The 21,052-nt window shown below is 42.7% G+C and overlaps 1 protein-coding gene across 5 annotated transcripts in view; it reads right to left on the reverse strand.

Annotated features, from left to right (window-relative positions):
• The window catches only part of fam83ha (family with sequence similarity 83 member Ha), a 68,554-nt gene that overhangs the window by 46,109 nt on the left and 1,393 nt on the right, over positions 1-21,052 (reverse strand). For 3 of the 5 annotated variants that reach the window (XM_046359049.1, XM_046359045.1, XM_046359044.1), the window contains exons 2-3: positions 12,318-12,769; positions 832-996 (exon numbers count right to left, since the gene is read on the reverse strand). In XM_046359049.1, the coding sequence (XP_046215005.1) occupies positions 832-996; positions 12,318-12,761 (609 nt within the window). In that variant the 5' untranslated portion in view covers positions 12,762-12,769. The remainder of the gene's footprint in view (positions 1-831; positions 997-12,317; positions 12,770-21,052) is intronic. The other 2 variants (XM_046359046.1, XM_046359048.1) reach the window with 1 other exon arrangement.

Below are 21,052 nucleotides of genomic sequence, written 5' to 3' on the forward strand. Positions count from 1 at the left end.
CCTCCTCCATGCATCACGTTGGGAACCACACATGCAGATATCATCTGTTCACCTACTCTGCGTCTCATGACGGTTGGAACCAAAAATCTCAAATTTGGACTCATCAGACCAAAAGACAGATTTCCACTGGTCTAATTTCCATTGCTTGTGTTCCTTGGCCCAAGCAAGTCTCTTCTTATTATTAGTGTCCTTTAGTAGTGGTTTCTTTGCAGCAATTCGACCATGAAGGCCTGATTCACGCAGTCTCCTCTGAACAGTTGATGTTGAGATGTGTCTGTTACCTGAACTCTGTGAAGCATTTATTTGGGCTGCCATTTCGGAGGCTGGTAACTTATTCTCTGCAGAAGAGGTAACTCAGAGCCCTCCACACTGTTACAAAATTTGGGAGGCGCATGGCAATGTGGTACAAGAGCTCCATTTGACCTCGGCATTCCTCTGGAGGCTCCGCAAGTGTCACCACCCTCCATATGGAGCCTCTGACCACATTTTTGGATCAAGCATAAATAGGCTTTTAGTCTAGGCCTCTGTAATGGTTTAGTTCACAGAGTGGGAACAAATATATACATTCGCTTCAAATATTAAAGCAAATGCTTAAGCATGCAATAGTGAGGCATTATACAAGCTGCTCAACTAAAAGCCAAGACCCACTCTTCCTCCTGGGAAACTATGTGTGAAACACATCTCACTATCCTAGAAAAGCCTTGAACATCATGAAAACAGGCCCAGGTTATCCTAGGGTGAAATTCCCTTTTAAAATGATCAATGTATCTTAATAGGAAAACTCCTTCACATACAGTACATTCAAGATAGTGCATCACTTCATAGACTCACTTGAATGTTTTCCAGATTGACCCGGCAGTTGGAAGCCATGCTAGTGAAGTGGTGTGCATTCTGTTCATCCAGAATGATATACACGGCAACATTTCGCATGGCAGCATCCAGAATATCAGCAAAGATGTCCACATCTGTAAAAGTGTCCATTACCACAGCGATCACCTGGAAAGGACCACAGAGTACACTATCATATATACTAACATTACACCTGCATTGGTTTCAAATGTTAAATAAAGCATGCAATAGTGAGGCATTATACACACATCACATGCTGTGCAATTATTCTACATTTTCTATTGTAGTATTGCATATCCTTTCTGTTACACACCAACTGATATAGTATCGTCTGTCTCTGTGCTTGAAATTCATCAGCTTAGTGTATCAATGAAATTCAGATAATGAGTGGAATATATTGTTATATACAATCTAGAGGCCTCACCTATCAATCATGCGTGGGCACAAATCTGTACGTAAAAACCATGCATGGGAAGATGTCCACGCAAAGTGTGAGATTTAGCAATATGAATGTTTGCTTGAGAGTGTGCCTAAATTTACGCACAGCCATGACCATGCGTACGTACACACAGTGCCAAGTGGTAGAATAAGGGAACTGCTTGTCAAGCATAGGATGGAGAAAATACATGTTGAAAATGTGTGAAATTGTAAGAGTAATAATTAAATCATGTATTTACATTGTGAATTCATGATACATATAAGGTACAAATTAGACTTTTACACCTGCATTGTTTGCTGTTTGGGGTTTTAGCTGGGTTTCTGTACAGCACTTTGAGATATCAGCTGATGTACGAAGGGCTATATAAATACATTTGATTTGATTGGATTGGATTTGATTTTATTTAGAGGCACGTCATTAGCAAAACGAACAGGAACATATACAGTCGGGGCCAAAAGTTTTGAGAATGACACAAATATTAATTTTCAAAGTCTGCTGCCTCAGTTTGTATGATGGCAATTTGCATATACTCCAGAATGTTATGAAGAGTGATCAGATGAATTGCAATTAATTGAACTGAATCCCCCAAAAACATTTCCACATTTCAGCCCTGCCACAAAAGGACCAGCTGACATGTCAGTGATTCCCTCGTTAACACAGGTGTTGACGAGGACAAGGCTGGAGATCACTCTGTCATGCTGATTGAGTTCGAATAACAGACTGGAAGCTTCAAAAGGAGGGTGGTGCTTGGAATCATTGTTCTTCCTCTGTCAACCATGGTTATCTGCAAGGAAACACGTGCCGCCATTATTGCTTTGCACAAAAAGGGCTTCACAGGCAAGGATATTGCTGCCAGTAAGATTGCACCTAAATCAACCATTTATCGGATCATCAAGAATTTCAAGGAGAGCGGTTCAATTGTTGTGAAAAAGGCTTCAGGGTGCCCAAGAAAGTCCAGCAAGCACCAGGACCGTCTCCTAAAGTTTATTCAGCTGTGGGATCGGGGCACCACCAGTACAGAGCTTGCTCAGGAATGGCAGCAGGCAGGTGTGAGTGCATCTGCACGCACAGTGAGGCGAAGACTTTTAGAAGATGGCCTGGTGTCAAGAAGGGCAGCAAAGAAGCCACTTCTCTCCAGGAAAAACATCAGGGACAGACTGATATTCTGCAAAAGGTACAGGGATTGGACTGCTGAGGACTGGGGTATAGTCATTTTCTCTGATGAATCCCCATTACGATTGTTTGGGGCATCTGGAAAAAAGCTTGTCCGGAGAAGGCAATGTGAGCGCTACCATCAGTCCTGTATCATAGCAACAGTAAAGCATCCTGAGACCATTCATGTGTGGGGTTACTTCTCAGCCAAGGGAGTGGGCTCACTCACAATTTTGCCTAAGAACACAGCCATGAATAAAGAATGGTACCAACACATCCTCTGAGAGCAACTTCTCCCAACCATCCAGGAACAGTTTGGTGACGAACAATGCCTTTTCCAGCATGATGGAGCACCTTGTCATAAGGCAAAAGTGATAACTAAGTAGCTCGGTGAACAAAACATCGATATTTTGAGTCCATGGCCAGGAAACTTTCCAGACCTTAATCCCATTGAAAACTTCTGGTCAATCCTCAAGAGGCGGGTGGACAAACAAAAACCCACAAATGATGACAAACTCCAAGCATTGATTATGCAAGAATGGGCTGCCATCAGTCAGGATGTGGCCCAGAAGTTAATTGACAGGATGCCAGGGCGGATTGCAGAGGTCTTGAAAAAGAAGGGTGAACACTGCAAATATTGAATATTAAGCATCAACTTCATGAAATTGTCAATAAAAGCCTTTGACACTTGTGAAATGCTTGTAATTATACTTCAGTATTCCATAGTAACATCTGACAAAAATATCTAAAGACACTGAAGCAGCAACCTTTGTGGAAATTAATATTTGTGTCATTCTCAACTTTCGGCCACGACTGTACAAAGACGAGGGGTTTCTTTGTCATGATGCCATCAATGGGTTCCCAAATATGAATGGCGCAATAGACGGAACCCACATCGCCATAAAAGCACCATCCCAAAACGAGGTCATCTACAGTGCTTTCAGAAAGTATTCATACCCCTTGATTTATTCCACATTTTGTTGTGTTACAGCCTGAATTCAAAATTGATTAAATTGAGAAAAAACACAAAGCAAACAAGGAAATGTTTGCAAATGTATTTAAAATGAAATACAGAAATATCTCATTTACTGTACATAAGTATTCACACACACAAACTGAACCAGGTTTTCCTGTAGGATTTTCCCTGTGCTTAGCTCTATTCCGTTTCTTTTTATCCCCCCAAAAAACTTGATAGTCTTTGCCAATGAACAGCATACCTGTAATGGCATTCCTCCTCCTCTTCTGAGGAGGAGAAGCGAGAAGGATCGGCGGACCAATGCGCAGCGTGGTAAGTGTCCATAACATGTATTATAAGATATAAACTGAACACTATGAAAAACAAAACAATAAACGTGAACATGAACGAAACCGAAACAGTACTGTGGCGACACACACTGACACAGAAACAATCACCCACAACTCAAAAGTGAAACCCAGTCTACCTAAGTATGATTCTCAATCAGAGACAACTAAGATACCTGCCTCTGATTGAGAACCATACTAGGCTCAACTCAAAACCCCAACATAGAAAAACACACATAGACTGCCCACCCCAACTCACGCCCTGACCATACTAAATAAAGACAAAACAAAATAAATAAAGGTCAGAACATGACAATACCCATAACATGATGCAGCAACCACCATGCCTGAAAGAGTGGTACTCAGTGATGCGTTATGTTGGATTTCCCCAAAATACACTGCTCAAAAAAATAAAGGGAACACTAAAATAACACATCCTAGATTTGAATGAAAGAAATATTCTTATTAAATACATTTTTCTTTACATAGTTGAATGTGCTGACAACAAAATCACACAAAAATGACCAATGGAAATCAAATGTATCAACCCATGGAGGTCTGGATTTGGAGTCACACTCAAAATTAAAGTGGAAAAGCACAGTACAGGCTGATCCATTTTAAGGATGTAATGTCCTTAAAACAAGTCAAAATGAGGCTCAGTAGTGTGTGTGGCCTCCACGTGCCTGTATGACCTCCCTACAACGCCTGGGCATGCTCCTGATGAGGTGGCGGATGGTCTCCTGAGGGATCTCCTCCCAGACCTGGACTAAAGCATCCGCCAACTCCTGGTCTGTGGTGCAACGTGGCGTTGGTGGATGGGCGGGCCAGTCCATAGCATCAATGCCTTCCTCTTGCAGGAACTGCTGACACACTCCAGCCACATGAGGTCTAGCATTGTCTTGCATTAGGAGAAACCCAGGGACAACCGCACCAGCATATGGTCTCACAAGGGGTCTGAGGATCTCATCTCGGTACCTAATGGCAGTCAGGCTACCTCAAGCGAGCACATGGAGGGCTGTGCGGCCCCCCAAATAAATGCCACCCCACACTATGACTGACCCACCGCCAAACCGGTCATGCTGGAGCATGTTGCAGGCAGCAGAACGTTCTCCACGGCATCTCCAGACTGTCATGTCTGTCACATGTGCTCAGTGTGAACCTGCTTTCATCTGTGAAGAGCACAGGGCGCCAGTGGCGAATTTGCCAATCTTGGTGTTCTCTGGCAAATTTTACATTTACATTTTACATTTAAGTCATTTAGCAGACGCTCTTATCCAGAGCGACTTACAAATTGGTGCATTCACCTTATGACATCCAGTGGAACAACCACTTTACAATAGTGCATCTAAATATTTTAAGGGGGGAGGGGGTGAGAAGGATTACTTTATCCTATCCTAGGTATTCCTTAAAGAGGTGGGGTTTCAGGTGTCTCCGGAAGGTGGTGATTGACTCCGCTGTCCTGGCGTCGTGAGGGAGTTTGTTCCACCATTGGGGAGCCAGAGCAGCGAACAGTTTTGACTGAGCTGAGCGGGAACTGTACTTCCTCAGTGGTAGGGAGGCGAGCAGGCCAGAGGTGGATGAACGCAGTGCCCTTATTTGGGTGTAGGGCCTGATCAGAGCCTGGAGGTACTGAGGTGCCGTTCCCCTCACAGCTCCGTAGGCAAGCACCATGGTCTTGTAGCGGATGCGAGCTTCAACTGGAAGCCAGTGGAGAGAGCGGAGGAGCGGGGTGACGTGAGAGAACTTGGGAAGGTTGAACACTAGACGGGCTGCGGCGTTCTGGATGAGTTGTAGGGGTTTAATGGCACAGGCAGGGAGCCCAGCCAACAGCGAGTTGCAGTAATCCAGACGGGAGATGACAAGTGCCTGGATTAGGACCTGCGCCGCTTCCTGTGTGAGGCAGGGTCGTACTCTGCGGATGTTGTAGAGCATGAACCTACAGGAACGGGCCACCGCCTTGATGTTAGTTGAGAACGACAGTTTGTTGTCCAGGATCACGCCAAGGTTCTTAGCGCTCTGGGAGGAGGACACAATGGAGTTGTCAACCGTGATGGCGAGATCATGGAACGGGCAGTCCTTCCCGGGAGGAAGAGCAGCTCCGTCTTGCCGAAGTTCAGCTTGAGGTGGTGATCCGTCATCCACACTGATATGTCTGCCAGACATGCAGAGATGCGATTCGCCACCTGGTCATCAGAAGGGGGAAAGGAGAAGATTAATTGTGTGTCGTCTGCATAGCAATGATAGGAGAGACCATGTGAGGTTATGACAGAGCCAAGTGACTTGGTGTATAGCGAGAATAGGAGAGGGCCTAGAACAGAGCCCTGGGGGACACCAGTGGTGAGAGCGCGTGGTGAGGAGACAGATTCTCGCCACGCCACCTGGTAGGAGCGACCTGTCAGGTAGGACGCAATCCAAGCGTGGGCCGCGCCGGAGATGCATAACTCGGAGAGGGTGGAGAGGAGGATCTGATGGTTCACAGTATCGAAGGCAGCCGATAGGTCTAGAAGGATGAGAGCAGAGGAGAGAGAGTTAGCTTTAGCGGTGCGGAGCGCCTCCGTGATACAGAGAAGAGCAGTCTCAGTTGAATGACTAGTCTTGAAACCTGACTGATTTGGATCAAGAAGGTCATTCTGAGAGAGATAGCGGGAGAGCTGACCAAGGACGGCACGTTCAAGAGTTTTGGAGAGAAAAGAAAGAAGGGATACTGGTCTGTAGTTGTTGACATCGGAGGGATCGAGTGTAGGTTTTTTCAGAAGGGGTGCAACTCTCGCTCTCTTGAAGACGGAAGGGACGTAGCCAGCGGTCAGGGATAAGTTGATGAGCGAGGTGAGGTAAGGGAGAAGGTCTCCGGAAATGGTCTGGAGAAGAGAGGAGGGGATAGGGTCGAGCGGGCAGGTTGTTGGGCGGCCGGCCGTCACAAGACGCGAGATTTCATCTGGAGAGAGAGGGGAGAAAGAGGTCAGAGCACAGGGTAGGGCAGTGTGAGCAGAACCAGCGGTGTTGTTTGACTTAGCAAACGAGGATCGGATGTCGTCGATCTTCTTTTCAAAATGGTTGACGAAGTCATCTGCAGAGAGGGAGGAGGGGGGAGGGGAGGAGGATTCAGGAGGGAGGAGAATGTGGCAAAGAGCTTCCTAGGGTTAGAGGCAGATGCTTGGAATTTAGAGTGGTAGAAAGTGGCTTTAGCAGCAGAGACAGAGGAGGAAAATGTAGAGAGGAGGGAGTGAAAGGATGCCAGGTCCGCAGGGAGGCGAGTTTTCCTCCATTTCCGCTCGGCCTTCCGGAGCCCTGTTCTGTGAGCTCGCATTGAGTCGTCAAGCCACGGAGCGGGAGGGGAGGACCGAGCCGGCCTGGAAGATAGGGGACATAGAGAGTCAAAGGATGCAGAAAGGGAGGAGAGGAGGGTTGAGGAGGCAGAATCAGGAGATAGGTTGGAGAAGGTTTGAGCAGAGGGAAGAGATGATAGGATGGAAGAGGAGAGAGTAGCGGGGGAGAGAGAGCGAAGGTTGGGACGGCGCGATACCATCCGAGTAGGGGCAGTGTGGGAAGTGTTGGATGAGAGCGAGAGGGAAAAGGATACAAGGTAGTGGTCGGAGACTTGGAGGGGAGTTGCAATGAGGTTAGTGGAAGAACAGCATCTAGTAAAGATGAGGTCGAGCGTATTGCCTGCCTTGTGAGTAGGGGGGAAGGTGAGAGGGTGAGGTCAAAAGAGGAGAGGAGTGGAAAGAAGGAGGCAGAGAGGAATGAGTCAAAGGTAGACGTGGGGAGGTTAAAGTCGCCCAGAACTGTGAGAGGTGAGCCGTCCTCAGGAAAGGAGCTTATCAAGGCATCAAGCTCATTGATGAACTCTCCGAGGGGACCTGGAGGGCGATAAATGATAAGGATGTTAAGCTTGAAAGGGCTGGTAACTGTGACAGCATGAAATTCAAAGGAGGCGATAGACAGATGGGTAAGGGGAGAAAGAGAGAATGACCACATGGGAGAGATAAGGATCCCTATGCCACCACCCCGCTGACCAGAAGCTCTCGGGGTGTGCGAGAACACGTGGGCGGACGAAGAGAGAGCAGTAGGAGTAGCAGTGTTATCTGTGGTGATCCATGTTTCTGTCAGTGCCAAGAAGTCGAGGGACTGGAGGGAGGCATAGGCTGAGATGAACTCTGCCTTGTTGGCTGCAGATCGGCAGTTCCAGAGGCTACCGGAGACCTGGAACTCCACGTGGGTCGTGCGCGCTGGGACCACCAGATTAGGGTGGCAGCGGCCACGCGGTGTGGAGCGTTTGTATGGTCTGTGCAGAGAGGAGAGAACAGGGATAGACAGACACATAGTTGACAGGCTACAGAAGAGGCTACGCTAATGCAAGGAGATTGGAATGACAAGGTGACTACACGTCTCGAATGTTCAGAAAGTTAAGCTTACGTAGCAAGAATCTTATTGACTAAAATTATTAAAAATGATACAGTACTGCTGAAGTAGGCTAGCTGGCAGTGGCTGCGTTGTTGACTTTGTAGGCTAGCTGACAGTGGCTGCGTTGTTGACACTACACTAATCAAGTCATTCCGTTGAGTGTAGTAGTTTCTACAGTGCTGCTATTCGGGGGCTAGCTGGCTAGCTAGCACTGTTGATTACGTTACGTTGCGTTAAAAGAACGACAATAGCTGGCTAGCTAACCTAGAAAATCGCTCTAGACTACACAATTATCTTTGATACACAGACGGCTATGTAGCTAGCTATGTAGCTAGCTACGATCAAACAAATCAAACCGTTGTGCTGTAATGAAATGAAATGAAAAATGTGATACTACCTGTGGAGCGAAGCGGAATGCGACCGGGTTGTTGAGTGCGGAAGTTCTATTCAGTAGACGTTGGCTAGCTGTTGGCTAGCTAGCAGTGTCTCCTACGTTAAGGAAGACAAATAGCTGGCTAGCTAACCTCGGTAAATTAAGATAATCACTCTAAGACTACACGCTCTAAACTACACAATTATCTTGGATACGAAGACAGCAAAGACAACTATGTAGCTAGCTAACACTACACTAATCAAGTCGTTCAGTTGAGTGTAATAGTTTCTACAGTGCTGCTATTCGGTAGACGGTGGACGTTTGCTAGCTGGCTAGCTGCTGGGCAGATAGCAGTGTAGACTACGTTAGGACGACGAAATACGAAGTTGCAATAGAAGTGCTGACTGTTTCACTTTGTTGTCCTCTTTCTTTTCCTTTTTCTTCTGTCCTTCTTTTGTCCTTATTTTGTCTTCCTTTCTTCTGTTAACTAGATATTTTTTGTTGTTATTCTTTGTAAGCTAGCTAGCTTCTTCCAGGAGAGTCCCTAGCAACTGCTTAGCAACAAGTAAACAATTCTGCTAGCAATTCACCTAGCTAAGATAACTGTACAATTTTATGAAAAAAAATAGTTAATTTTTCAAAAGCCTGTCTTGTTTAGTTTGTTCCTTGTTTTGTCTTCTATTGAGTCTTGCAGTTTTCTCTTGATTTTTTCGATGTACTTCACTCTAAAAAAACATTTAAATCTCAATAAATACAGGAGCTCATTTTTCAGCAGCTGCTCAATTTAGAACTCCGGAATTTGTATGAAATTGTATCAAATGAAAAACGTCCTGCACGGTGTTGGGCTGTATGCACAACCCCCACCTGTGGACGTCGGGCCTTCATTTACCACCCTCATGGAGTCTGTTTCTGACCGTTTGAGCAGACACATGCACATTTGTGGCCTGCTGGAGGTCATTTTGCAGGGCTCTGGCAGTGCTCCTCCTTGCACAAAGGCGGAGGTAGCGGTCCTGCTGCTGGGTTGTTGCCCTCCTACGGCCTCCTCCACGTCTCCTGAAGTACTGGCCTGTCTCCTGATAGTGCCTCCATGCTCTGGACACTACGCTGACAGACACAGCAAACCTTCTTGCCACAGCTCGCATTGATGTGCCATCCTGGATGAGCTGCTCTACCTGAGCCACTTGTGTGGGTTGTAGACTCCGTCTCATGCTACCACTAGAGTGAAAGCACCGCCTGCATTCAAAAGTGACCAAAACATCAGCCAGGGAGCATAGGAACTGAGAGGTGGTCTGTGGTCCCCACCTGCAGAACCACTCCTTTATTGGGGGTGTCTTGCTAATTGCCTATAATTTCCACCTGTTGTCTATTCCATTTGCACAACAGCATGTGAAATGTATTGTCAATCAGTGTTGCTTCCTAAGTGGACAGTTTGATTTCACAGAAGTGTGATTGACTTGGAGTTACATTGTGTTGTTTAAGTGTTCCCTTTATTTTTTTGAGCAGTGTATAACACTTTGTATTCAGGACATTGTTCATTTCTTTGCTATTTTTTGTTGTTGTTGCAGTTTCACTTGAGTGCTTCATTGGAGACAGGCTGCATGTTTTGGAATATTTGTATTCTGTACAAGCTTCCTTCTTTTCACTCTGTCATTTAAGTTAGTATTGTGGAGTAACTACAATGTTGTTGATCCATCCTCAGTTTTCTCGTACCACAGCCGTTAAACGCTGTAACTGCCCGATGGTGAAATCCCTGAGTAGCTTCCTTCCTCTCCAGCGAGGATGTATCTTTGTAGTGACAGGATGTATTTACACACCATCCAACATGTAATTACTAACTGTACCATGCTAAAAATGGATATTCAATGTATTATTTTTTCATTTTTACCCATTTACCAATAGATGCCCTTCTTTGCGAGACATTGGAAAACCTCCCTGGTCTTTGTGGTTGAATATGTGTTTGCAATTCACTGCTCAACATAGGGACGTTACAGATAATTGTATTTTAGGGGTACAGAGATGAGTTAGCCATTCAACAGTCATGTTAAACACTATCATGGCACACCGAGTGAGTCCATGCAACTTATTATGTGACTTGTTAAGCACATTTTTACACCTGAACTTATTTAGGCTTGCCATAACAAAGGGGTTGAATACTTACTGACTCAAGACATTTCAGCATTTCATTTTTAACTAATTTGTAAACATTGCTGAAAACATAATTCCACTTTGACATTATGGGGTATTGTGTGTAGGCCAGTGACACAAGATCTCAATGTAATCCTTTTTAAATTCAGGCTGTAACATAATAAAATGTTAAAAAAATTCAAGGGGTGTGAATACTTTCTGAAGGCACTGTATGTGAACAGAAATGGCTTCCACTCGTAATGTGCAGGTGATAGGTTGTATGATGCCGAATGTGGTGGCTAGGTGGAATGCACAATTAGTTCATTCTGCAGAACAGCAATGTTGGCCTATACGCCTATAGGCGGGAAGTGTTGAGGATGGATGGCTTATTGGTGAGGATGAATGGCTTATTGGTGAGGATGGATGGCTTATTGGTGAGTGTTGCCTACTCATTTGAAGTATATTTGCCATTGCTAAAGCAACTTGAATTGTCCTAATGGTCCTCTCTTTGTGGCTATGTTTTTATTTTTACTGGTCAAGCCACAACTGAGCGAGCCAAATTGAACCTTTTGGTTGTACTCAATCTCTGAAACTAGCTCAATCTCTGAAACTAGCACCTCTATTTCTGTCTAAACAATACCTTTAAAAAGGTTGCGCAGTTGTAGTCTATTTCATGGTACAGCTTTTTATATTCCAGGCTCTAAAGGGATGATTTTGACCATACCTGTATATGGTTAATTAGGGGCGCTTCAAAATGCACAAGCACTGAGGCTGAGAACAATTGGTATTTATTAACAGTTATCTCCTACCGGTGTATGTATGACGTTTGTAGGATTGTTTGATAAATCACACCTTTTCTATGCGTAAGAACGTTTTAAATTCCGTTCGTAAGTAGTGTTTTAGAATAGTTTCTACGCAATATTGATAAATGAGGCCTCAGGTATTTCAGCAGTGGATTGTATACTACACTATAATTCTAAAGGATAGCACATACAGTAGAGTGACTCTTTCCACCTTGTCCTATTGAAGCACACTGGCTGATAGAGAATTGTGCAGTATTTACAGCCACATCCATACATGATTTGGTTTTACCTTCAAACATAAAAAGTCAAATTGCTACATGTGAGGTCAAAATATAGAAATGCACAGTTCAGCAGTTATCAAACTAGTATATATGTTAAATAGGCACTACATAATTCTAGTTCAGTAGTTATTTGTTTTGAGCAGTTTAAGTGATATTTCATTGTATTGTTAGCAAATGACATGAGAATCATATCAAAAGTAAAGTGAATATTGCATTTTGAAAACTAGATACTGAGATTGAATATAGAAAATAACAGGGAATGTGAATTATTATGTGGATTATCATTCATGGATATTTTTTGTAGGGGTTGACATTCTTCGTTAGGACAAATCAAATCTGACATTTTAAACCAGAAATTACAAACTTCAGAAGCCTTTTTAAACTTTGAATACACTACAAGTTTGCAGAGTGATCAAATTAAGACCCTACATATGTAGTGAATTTGTTTGTTGTTCTCAGTCAATGGCGAACGTGCATAAAGATTGCAGAATTCTGCGAGATTGTCCAATGTGCCAATAAATCAGCTGAATGTAAAATTGGGATCGTGTATACTCTGCTAATAACCAGACAAAAAAGAAAAACTGACATACTTGTTGAGCATTCTTGATAAGTCGACGAGCCTGCACCTTGATACTTGGCATATCTGGCTCAGAGGGGTTAACCAGTGTGGTGACATCGGTGGGGCCTATGAAGCGATGCTGTTCGGGCCAGCCAAGGTCAAGTCCGGGTACATCCAAGTCAGAGTGGACGGGCCAGTATGTGTCTGAAGAGCCGTCTCCCCCAGACTCCACATATGGGAGCTCAGGCTGAGTGTTCTGGTACGGAACTTTCACTGTGCACTTAATGTGCTCAATTTCCTGTCTGGAAAGGAAGTCCACCACATCCGCACTCTGGAGGAATTTATAATAGCCCTCCAGGTCATCCTCCACAAGTGCGTCAATGGCCAGACGGTACTCCTCGCGGTAGTGGGGAGGCACATAGTTGGGGTCCAGGCGGTTATCCCCGGCTGAGGAACACTGAGAGCGGTGTGTCATACTGATTCCTGAGAGAGCCCAAAGAGAGGGTGCAGACAATGTGAGAACTTGGTAGTGAGGAGAGATGGAAGGAAAGTTATAGAGTGGCAGATTGGTAGGCTATGATCAATTCTGCATATTTATACAAAATACAACATCACAATTTACACATTAAAATTTCATTATGCGTGCTCCCGTGTAACCTAACACAAAAATAAACTGGATAAGTGGAATGGGTGCATTCGGAAAGTATTCGGACCCTTTCCCCTTTTCCACATTTTGCTACGATACAGCCTTATTCTTGTTTGTGTTGTGTTTCGGAGGACGCAGGGCTCTCAACCTTCACCTCTCGCAAGTCCATAGCGATAAGACAATTGGATACCACGAAATTGGGGAGAAATAAGGTTATTAAATAAATAAATAAGAAAAAGAGTATGCCTATAGTTAATAGCTTACAAGGGGAATTTAATACTAGTTTTAATATTGTAGTGAAAGATGAGAAGAACGTTTTGCCAAGGCTAAATGCAGGCTACTTTGCAACTCCTTATTTAGGTAGAATATAATTTTCGAACTTAAATGTATTTATAAAAATGTGTTTCATCATTATTATTATTGTATATCATTGTTATTATTGTACGCCTATTTACTCATCGAAACCAGAATTTTGAATATGCAAAACCTGTTTTTTTTTATTCTGTTGAGAAATGTTCATTGGCTAAATTTAATTTGATATGTTTAATTGTATGCTCTGTGTTTTGTTTAAGATAGGTTATAAGTAGGTCTGTTGTAAAATAAATAACATTAGTCTATTTCTGGCATTTGTTAGTAATTGCTGCAATATAGACTGTTCAAAAATATTGTGAACATTTAAACCAGTTCGAAATTGTTATATTTCTTTCTGTTGAGAAATTTTCTTTGGCCAAATTAAGTTCCAAGTGTTTACCGCAATATAATAGCCTGCTCATATATTCCGTATAAACAATGAATGATCACAACCAGATGACCCTGGGCCAATTGTGCGCCGCCCTATGGGACTCCCAATCATGGCTGGTTGTGATACAGCCTGGAATGGTCTGTAGTGACGCCTCTAGCACTGAGATGCAGTGCCCTAGACCGCTGTGCCACTTGGGAGCCCTGGTTTGACTTACTATTGATATTACCCTAGTAAAGTTTAGAAACATTTTGTGAAGGTTTGGCGTGGTGTGGTGTTGGATTCCAACTTCAAATATCCTTATTCATTTTACCATATTATAACTGGGTGTATGGAAATCTACTGATTGAGAAAGGGGAGTGTAGACAGTGTACATTCTGCCAGGACATGTTAATGTCAAATCTCATGTATCCTATGGAGAGAGGCAAATAGTAACAGTCTGGTTTCAGTCACTGAGAAGGTTGGATAGCCGTGGATTAGGGAGGAGTGAGGAATTTGGGCAGAGGTCAGGTCAGATGAAGTGAGAAGGAAAAGACAACATTTAAGTTCCTGCCTAGCAACAGAAATGTATTGGCTGTCTAGAGGAGCAAGGAGTAGACTCCACCTAGAAGGAGGGTAGAAATATATGTGCCTATGTAAACATTTATTTGTCTTTTCAGCTGTTTGACTCAGTGGGTGAATAAACTTGGTTTGAGCTTTGACAAGTTGTCAGTTAGGTTCTGCCAAACAGAGTGGAAAAACTAACAGGGGCTATTATTAAGCTTTAGCTACTGAAAGCCTATGAGGAAGAATGTTTCAGGCATACCAGAGTTACTCCTATAATATAACATTATGATGTTTATCTTTATACAAAAATATTTGGATAAAAAATGAACGAATTAACCTCTTTCCGTAAGTCTATATCTGTATAGCAGACCTAGTAGCCGTCTGACATAAAGAAATGCATGTCAGTGTTGTAGCATGCCTACAAAGCTACAATAATATTCCACAATATTTCCTCTAATGTTGAGCATATTAGCCTACCCCCTCTTTCTCCATTGTTGCTTTTTTCCAGTTTGCCTAAATGAAATGTTTAGTCGTCCTGATCTTCATCATTGTAATGACATGCTTGAATAAAAATAGGACTAGAATAGGATGCAGATGGCTTTCTTTTCTCGTCACGAACATTGACGGTTAGGGGTCTGAACAAATAACTGCTAATATAGCCTATCGCTATCCCGTGTTCTCTCTTCTTTCAAACTCCCCGGCCCGTGGCCATGAGTGCTATTGTCTGCTGTATTTCACATGCAGCAAACAAGAGCTTGTGTCCCTCTTTTAATAGTCTATTAGTATAAGAAATGCTAAAAACGTATTATTCTAGCAAAATATTCAAGTCTAGATTTTCCTGGGACTAGAAAAACTAAGGAGCGTTTTTTTAAAGGAGAGAACGCATGGTGCGTATTGCGCAAGAGACTGAGGATATAAGTTAGAAGTTTATGCATAGCCCATCATTCATCAGCTAAATATAAGTCTAATAACTGCATTGAATTTATTACCTGCACGAGGTAGGCTAGGACATATGTATACACTACCGTTAATAAGTTTGGGGTCACTTAGAAATGTCCTTGTTTTTGAAAGAAAAGCACATTTTTTTGTCCTTCAAAATAACATTAAAATGATCAGAAATACAGTGTAGACGTTGTTAATGTTGTCACGGATCATTAGAAAACCCTTTCACTGATCATTAGAAAACCCTTTTGCAATTATGTTAGCACAGCTGAAAAATGTTGTACTGATTAAAGAAGCAATAAAACTGGCCTTCTTTAGACTAGTTGAGTATCTGGAGCATCAGCATTTGTGGGTTCGATTACAGGCTCAAAATGGCCAGAAACAAAGACCTTTCTTCTGAAACGTGTCAGTCTATTCTTGTTCTGAGAAATGAAGGCTATTCTATATGAGAAATTGCCAAGAAACTGAAGATCTTGTACAGCGCTGTGTACTACTCCCTTCACAGAACAGAGCAAACTGGCTCTAACCAGAATAGAAAGAGGAGTGGGAGGCCCCAGTGCACAACTTAGCAAGAGGACAAGTACATTAGAGTGCCTAGTTTGAGAAACAGACATCTCACAAGTCCTCAACTGGCAGCTTCATTAAATAGTACCCACAAAACACCAGTCTCAACGTCAATAGTGAAGAGGCGACTCCGGGATGCTGGCCTTCTAGACAGAGTTACATTTACATTTAAGTCATTTAGCAGACGCTCTTATCCAGAGCGACTTACAAATTGGTGCATTCAGCTTATGAGTTGCAAAGAAAAAGCCATATCTCGGCAAAACACGGACAATGGACAGAGGAAGACTGGAAAAAGGTGTGATGGACAGACAAATCTAAGTTTGAGGTGTTCGGATCACAAGAAGAACATTCGTGAGACGCAGAAAAAATGAAAAGATGCTGGGGGGGTGCTTAACGCCATCTGTCAAGCATGGTGGAGGTAATGTGATGGTCTGGGATGCTTTGGTGGTGGTAAAGTGGGAGATTTGTACAGGGTAAAGGGTATCTTGAAGAAGGAAGGCTATCACTCTATTTTGCAACACAGTACCATACCCTGCGGGCGGTGCTTAATTGGAGCCAATTTCCTCCTACACCAGGATAATGACCAAAAGCACAGCTCCAAACTATGCAAGAACTATTTAGGGAAGAAGCAGTCAGCTGGTATTCTGTCTATAATGGAGTGGCCAGCACAGTCACCGGATCTCAACTAGAGGTCGACCGATTATGATTTTTCAACGGCGATACCGATTATTGGAGGACCCAAAAAAGCCATTAACGATTAATCGGACAATTTTTCTATATATATATTTGTAATAATGACAATTACAACAATACTGAATGAACAAGGAACACTTTTATTTTAACTTAATATAATACGTCAATAAAATCTATTTAGTCTCAAATAAATAATAAAACATGTTCAATTTGGTTTAAATAATGCAAAAACAAAATGTTGGAGAAGAAAGTAAAAGTGCAATATGTGCCATGTAAAACAGCTAACGTTTAAGTTCCTTGCTCAGAACATGAGAACATATGAAAGCTGGTGGTTCCTTTTACATTTACATTTAAGTCATTTAGCAGACGCTCTTATCCAGAGCGACTTACAAATTGGTGCATTCACCTTATGACATCCAGTGGAACAACCACTTTACAATAGTGCATCTAAGTATTTTAAGGGGGGTGAGAAGGATTACTTTATCCTATCCTAGGTATTCCTTAAAGAGGTGGGGTTTCAGGTGTCTCCGGAAGGTGGTGATTGACTCCGCTGTCCTGGCGTCGTGAGGGAGTTTGTTCCACCATTGGGGAGCCAGAGCAGCGAACAGTTTTGACTGAGCTGAGCGGGAACTGTACTTCCTCAGTGGTAGGGAGGCGAGCAGGCCAGAGGTGGATGAACGCAGTGCCCTTATTTGGGTGTAGGGCCTGATCAGAGCCTGGAGGTACTGAGGTGCCGTTCCCCTCACAGCTCCGTAGGCAAGCACCATGGTCTTGTAGCGGATGCGAGCTTCAACTGGAAGCCAGTGGAGAGAGCGGAGGAGCGGGGTGACGTGAGAGAACTTGGGAAGGTTGAACACTAGATGGGCTGCGGCGTTTTAACATGAATCTTCAATATTCCCAGGTAAGAAGTTTTAGGTTGTATTTATTATTGGACTATTTCTCTCTATACCATTTGTATTTCATATACCTTTGACTATTGGATGTTCTAATATGTACTTTAGTATTGCCAGCCTAATCTTGGGAATTGATAGGCTTGATAGGCTTGAAGTCATAAACAGCGCAATGCTTGAAGCATTGCGAAGAGCCGCTGGCAGACGCAGGAAAGTGCTATTTGAATGAATGCTTACGAGCCTGCTGCTGCCTACCACCGCTCAGTCAGACTGCTCTTTCAAACCATAGACTTAATTATAATATAATAACACACAGAATTATGAGCCTTAGGTCATTAATATGGTCAAATCTGGAAACTATCATTTCGAAAACAAAATGTTTATTCTTTCAGTGAAATACGGAACCGTTCCGTGTTTTATCTAATGGGTGGCATCCATAAGTCTAAATATTGCTGTTACATTGCACAACCTTCAATGTTATGTCATAATTACGTACAATTCTGGCAAATTAGTTTGCAACAAGCCAGGCGGCCCAAACTGTTGCATATACCCTGGCTCTGCGTGCAATGAACGCAAGAGAGGTGACATGATTTCCCTAGTTTAATATTGCCTGCTAACATGAATTTATTTTAACTAAATATGCAGGTTTAAAAATATATACTTCTGTGTAGTGATTTTAAGAAAGGCATTGATGTTTATGGTTAGGTACACATTGGTGCAACGTCACTGCTTTTTTCGCGAATGTGCTTCTTAAATCATCCGTTTGGCAAAGTAGGCTGTGATTCAATGATAAATGAACAGGCACCGCATTGATTATATGCAACGCAAGACAAGCTAGATAAACTAGTAATATCATCAACCATGTGTAGTTAACTAGTGATTATGTTAAGATTGATTGTTTTTATAAGATACATTTAATGCTAGCTAGCACCTTACCTTGGCTCCTTGCTGCACTCTCATAACAGGTAGTCAGCCTGCCGCGCAGTCTCCTCGTGGAGTGCAATGTAACCGGCCATGATCGGTGTCCAAAAATGCAGATTACCGATTGTTATGAAAACTTGAAATCGGCCATTCCGATTAAATTAGTCAACCTCTAATCTCAACCCTATTGAGTTGTTGTGGGAGCAGCTTGACCGTATGTTTTATTTTATTTTTGTATTTTATATTTTACCTTTATTTAACTAGGCAAGTCAGTTAAGAACAAATTCTTATTTTCAATGATGGCCTAGGAACAGTGGGTTGACTGCCTGTTCAGGAACAGATTTGTACCTTGTCAGCTCAGGGGTTTGAACGTGCAACCTTCCAGTTACTAGTCCAACACTCTAACCACTAGGCTACCCTGTGCCCATCAAGCCAATCCAACTTGTGGGAGGTGCTTCAGGAAGCATGGGGTGAAATCTCTTCAGATGAACTCAACAAATTGACAACAAGAATGCCAAGGTCTGCAAGGCTGTAATTGCTGAAAATGGAGGATTCTTTGACGAAAGCAAAGTTTGAAGGACATTTTTTCAATTAAAAATCATTATTTATAACCTTGTCAACGTCTTGACTATATTTCCTATTCATTTTGCAACTCATTACATGTATATTTGCATGGAAAACAAGGACATTTCGAAGTAACCGCAAACTTTTGAATAGTGTATCTATACAAAAGTATGTGGACACCCCTTCAAATTAGTGGATTCAGCCAAACATCAGCTGGAGTGGTGTAAAGCTCGCCGTCATTGGACTCTGCAGCAGTGGGAACGCGTTCGACTTCTGGAGTGATGAATCACGCTTCACCAATTGGCAGTCTGATGGACAAATCAGGGTTTGGCAGATGAAAAGAGAACGCTATCTGTCCGAATGCATAGTGCCAACTGTAAAGTTTGGTGGAGGAGGAATAATGGTCTGGGGCTGTTTTTCATGGTTAGTGCTAGGCCCCTTAGTTCCAGTGAATAGAAATCTTAACGCTACAGCATACAATCACATTCTAGACGATTCTGTGATTCCAACTTTGTGGCAACAGCTTGGAGAAGGCCCTTTCCTGATCCAGCATGACAATGCCCCTGTGCACAAAGCGAGGTCCATACAGAAATGGTTTGTTGAGATTGGTGTGGAAGAACTGGACTGGCCTGCACAGAGCCCTGACCTCAACCTCATCGAACACCTTTGGGATGCATTGGAGCGACGACTGCGAGCCAAGCTTAATCACCCAAAATCAGTGCCTGACCTCACTAATGCGCTTGTGGCTAAATGGATGCAAATCCCCGCAGCAATGTTCCAACTTCTAGTGGAAAGCCTTCCCAGAAGAGTGGAGCCTGTTACAGCAGCACAGGGTGGACCTACTCCATTTTAATGGCCATGATTTTGGAATGAGATGTTTGACAAGCAGGTGGCCACATACTTTTGGTCATGTAGTCTCCAGTGGTGTAAAGTACTTGAGTAAAAATAGTTTCAGGTACAACTTAAGTCGTTTTTGGGGGTTTCTGTACTTTACTTTACTATTTATATTTTTGACAACTTTTACTCCACTACATTCCTAAGGAAATAGTGTACTTTTTACTCCATAAATTTTGAGACCCAAAAGTACTTGTTACATTTCGAATGCTTAGCAGGACAGGGAAAGGGTCCAATTCACACACTTATCAATAGAACATCCCTGGTCATCTCTACTGCCTCTGATCTGGCATACTCACTAAACACAAATTAGTGTGTAAATTATGTCTGAGTGTTGGCTATCCATAAATGTTTAAACAAGAAAACCGTGCTGTCTGGTTTGCTTAATATAAGGAATGTGAAATGATTTATACTTTTACATTTCCTTTATATACTTAAGTGTATTTCAGCAAAGTACATTTACTTTTGATACTTAAGTATAGTTAAAACCAAATACCTTTTGTCTTTTACTCAAGTACTATTTTACTCTGTGACTTTCACTTTAACTTGAGTCATTTTCTATGAAGGTATCTTGACTTTTACTCGAGTATGATCATTGGCTACTTTTTCTACCACTGGTATGTCTACCACTGGTATGTCTACCACTAGGTTGAACAGTATTATATGTTTTGGATGCAATTTGAATGGAGATGATGGATTTTTAAAAAGCCTATGAAAAGGTGAGCACTGATTTAAAGCAACAATATTCAAGTGACATGCTGTTTTATAACTCTACAGCTGAAAAAAAAATGTTTTTACAATTAAATAATAAGGTGACACCCGAAAGCCAGATGGAGATGTGTAAATTAGACACGCATTTAGCCCTTATATTACTGTAGCATATACTGCAACAAATCTAGGGACCATGATGGAAATAAGTCTCCGACTTCATTGTGCAATACCATGATATTGAAGTGCTCAAAGTCAGTATGTTTTGTTTATTTGTTGTGTGGTGCATTGCTACAGAAACCTATAGGTGGAACATTTGTTGCATATATTTTATATAATTATAGATATGGCATCAAAATGTTGAAATTCTGATTCCCACTAGAAGATCATTGTCTGCAACCGGCTCTGATCGTTAAGTAATGAAACAGGAGCGCATAGAGAGCCCATCTGTGGTGGTCAGCGAACCCTCACCCTTCTGGCCATAGCCCCGCAAGGCATATACTGTGCCACAAAAACATGCTGAAGTGGCAAAGTTGATATCCACGTTTATAAAACAGGGTTATTCATGGGAGTAAACATTATTTTGAGTTCATTCCATGAGGGGGGAGGGTGTTAAATTTATTTTACAGTAGCCTACAAGGGGAGGGTCATGTGATAAT

The sequence above is a fragment of the Oncorhynchus gorbuscha genome, linkage group LG08, assembly GCF_021184085.1.
Source record: "Oncorhynchus gorbuscha isolate QuinsamMale2020 ecotype Even-year linkage group LG08, OgorEven_v1.0, whole genome shotgun sequence".
Lineage (NCBI taxonomy): Eukaryota > Metazoa > Chordata > Actinopteri > Salmoniformes > Salmonidae > Oncorhynchus > Oncorhynchus gorbuscha.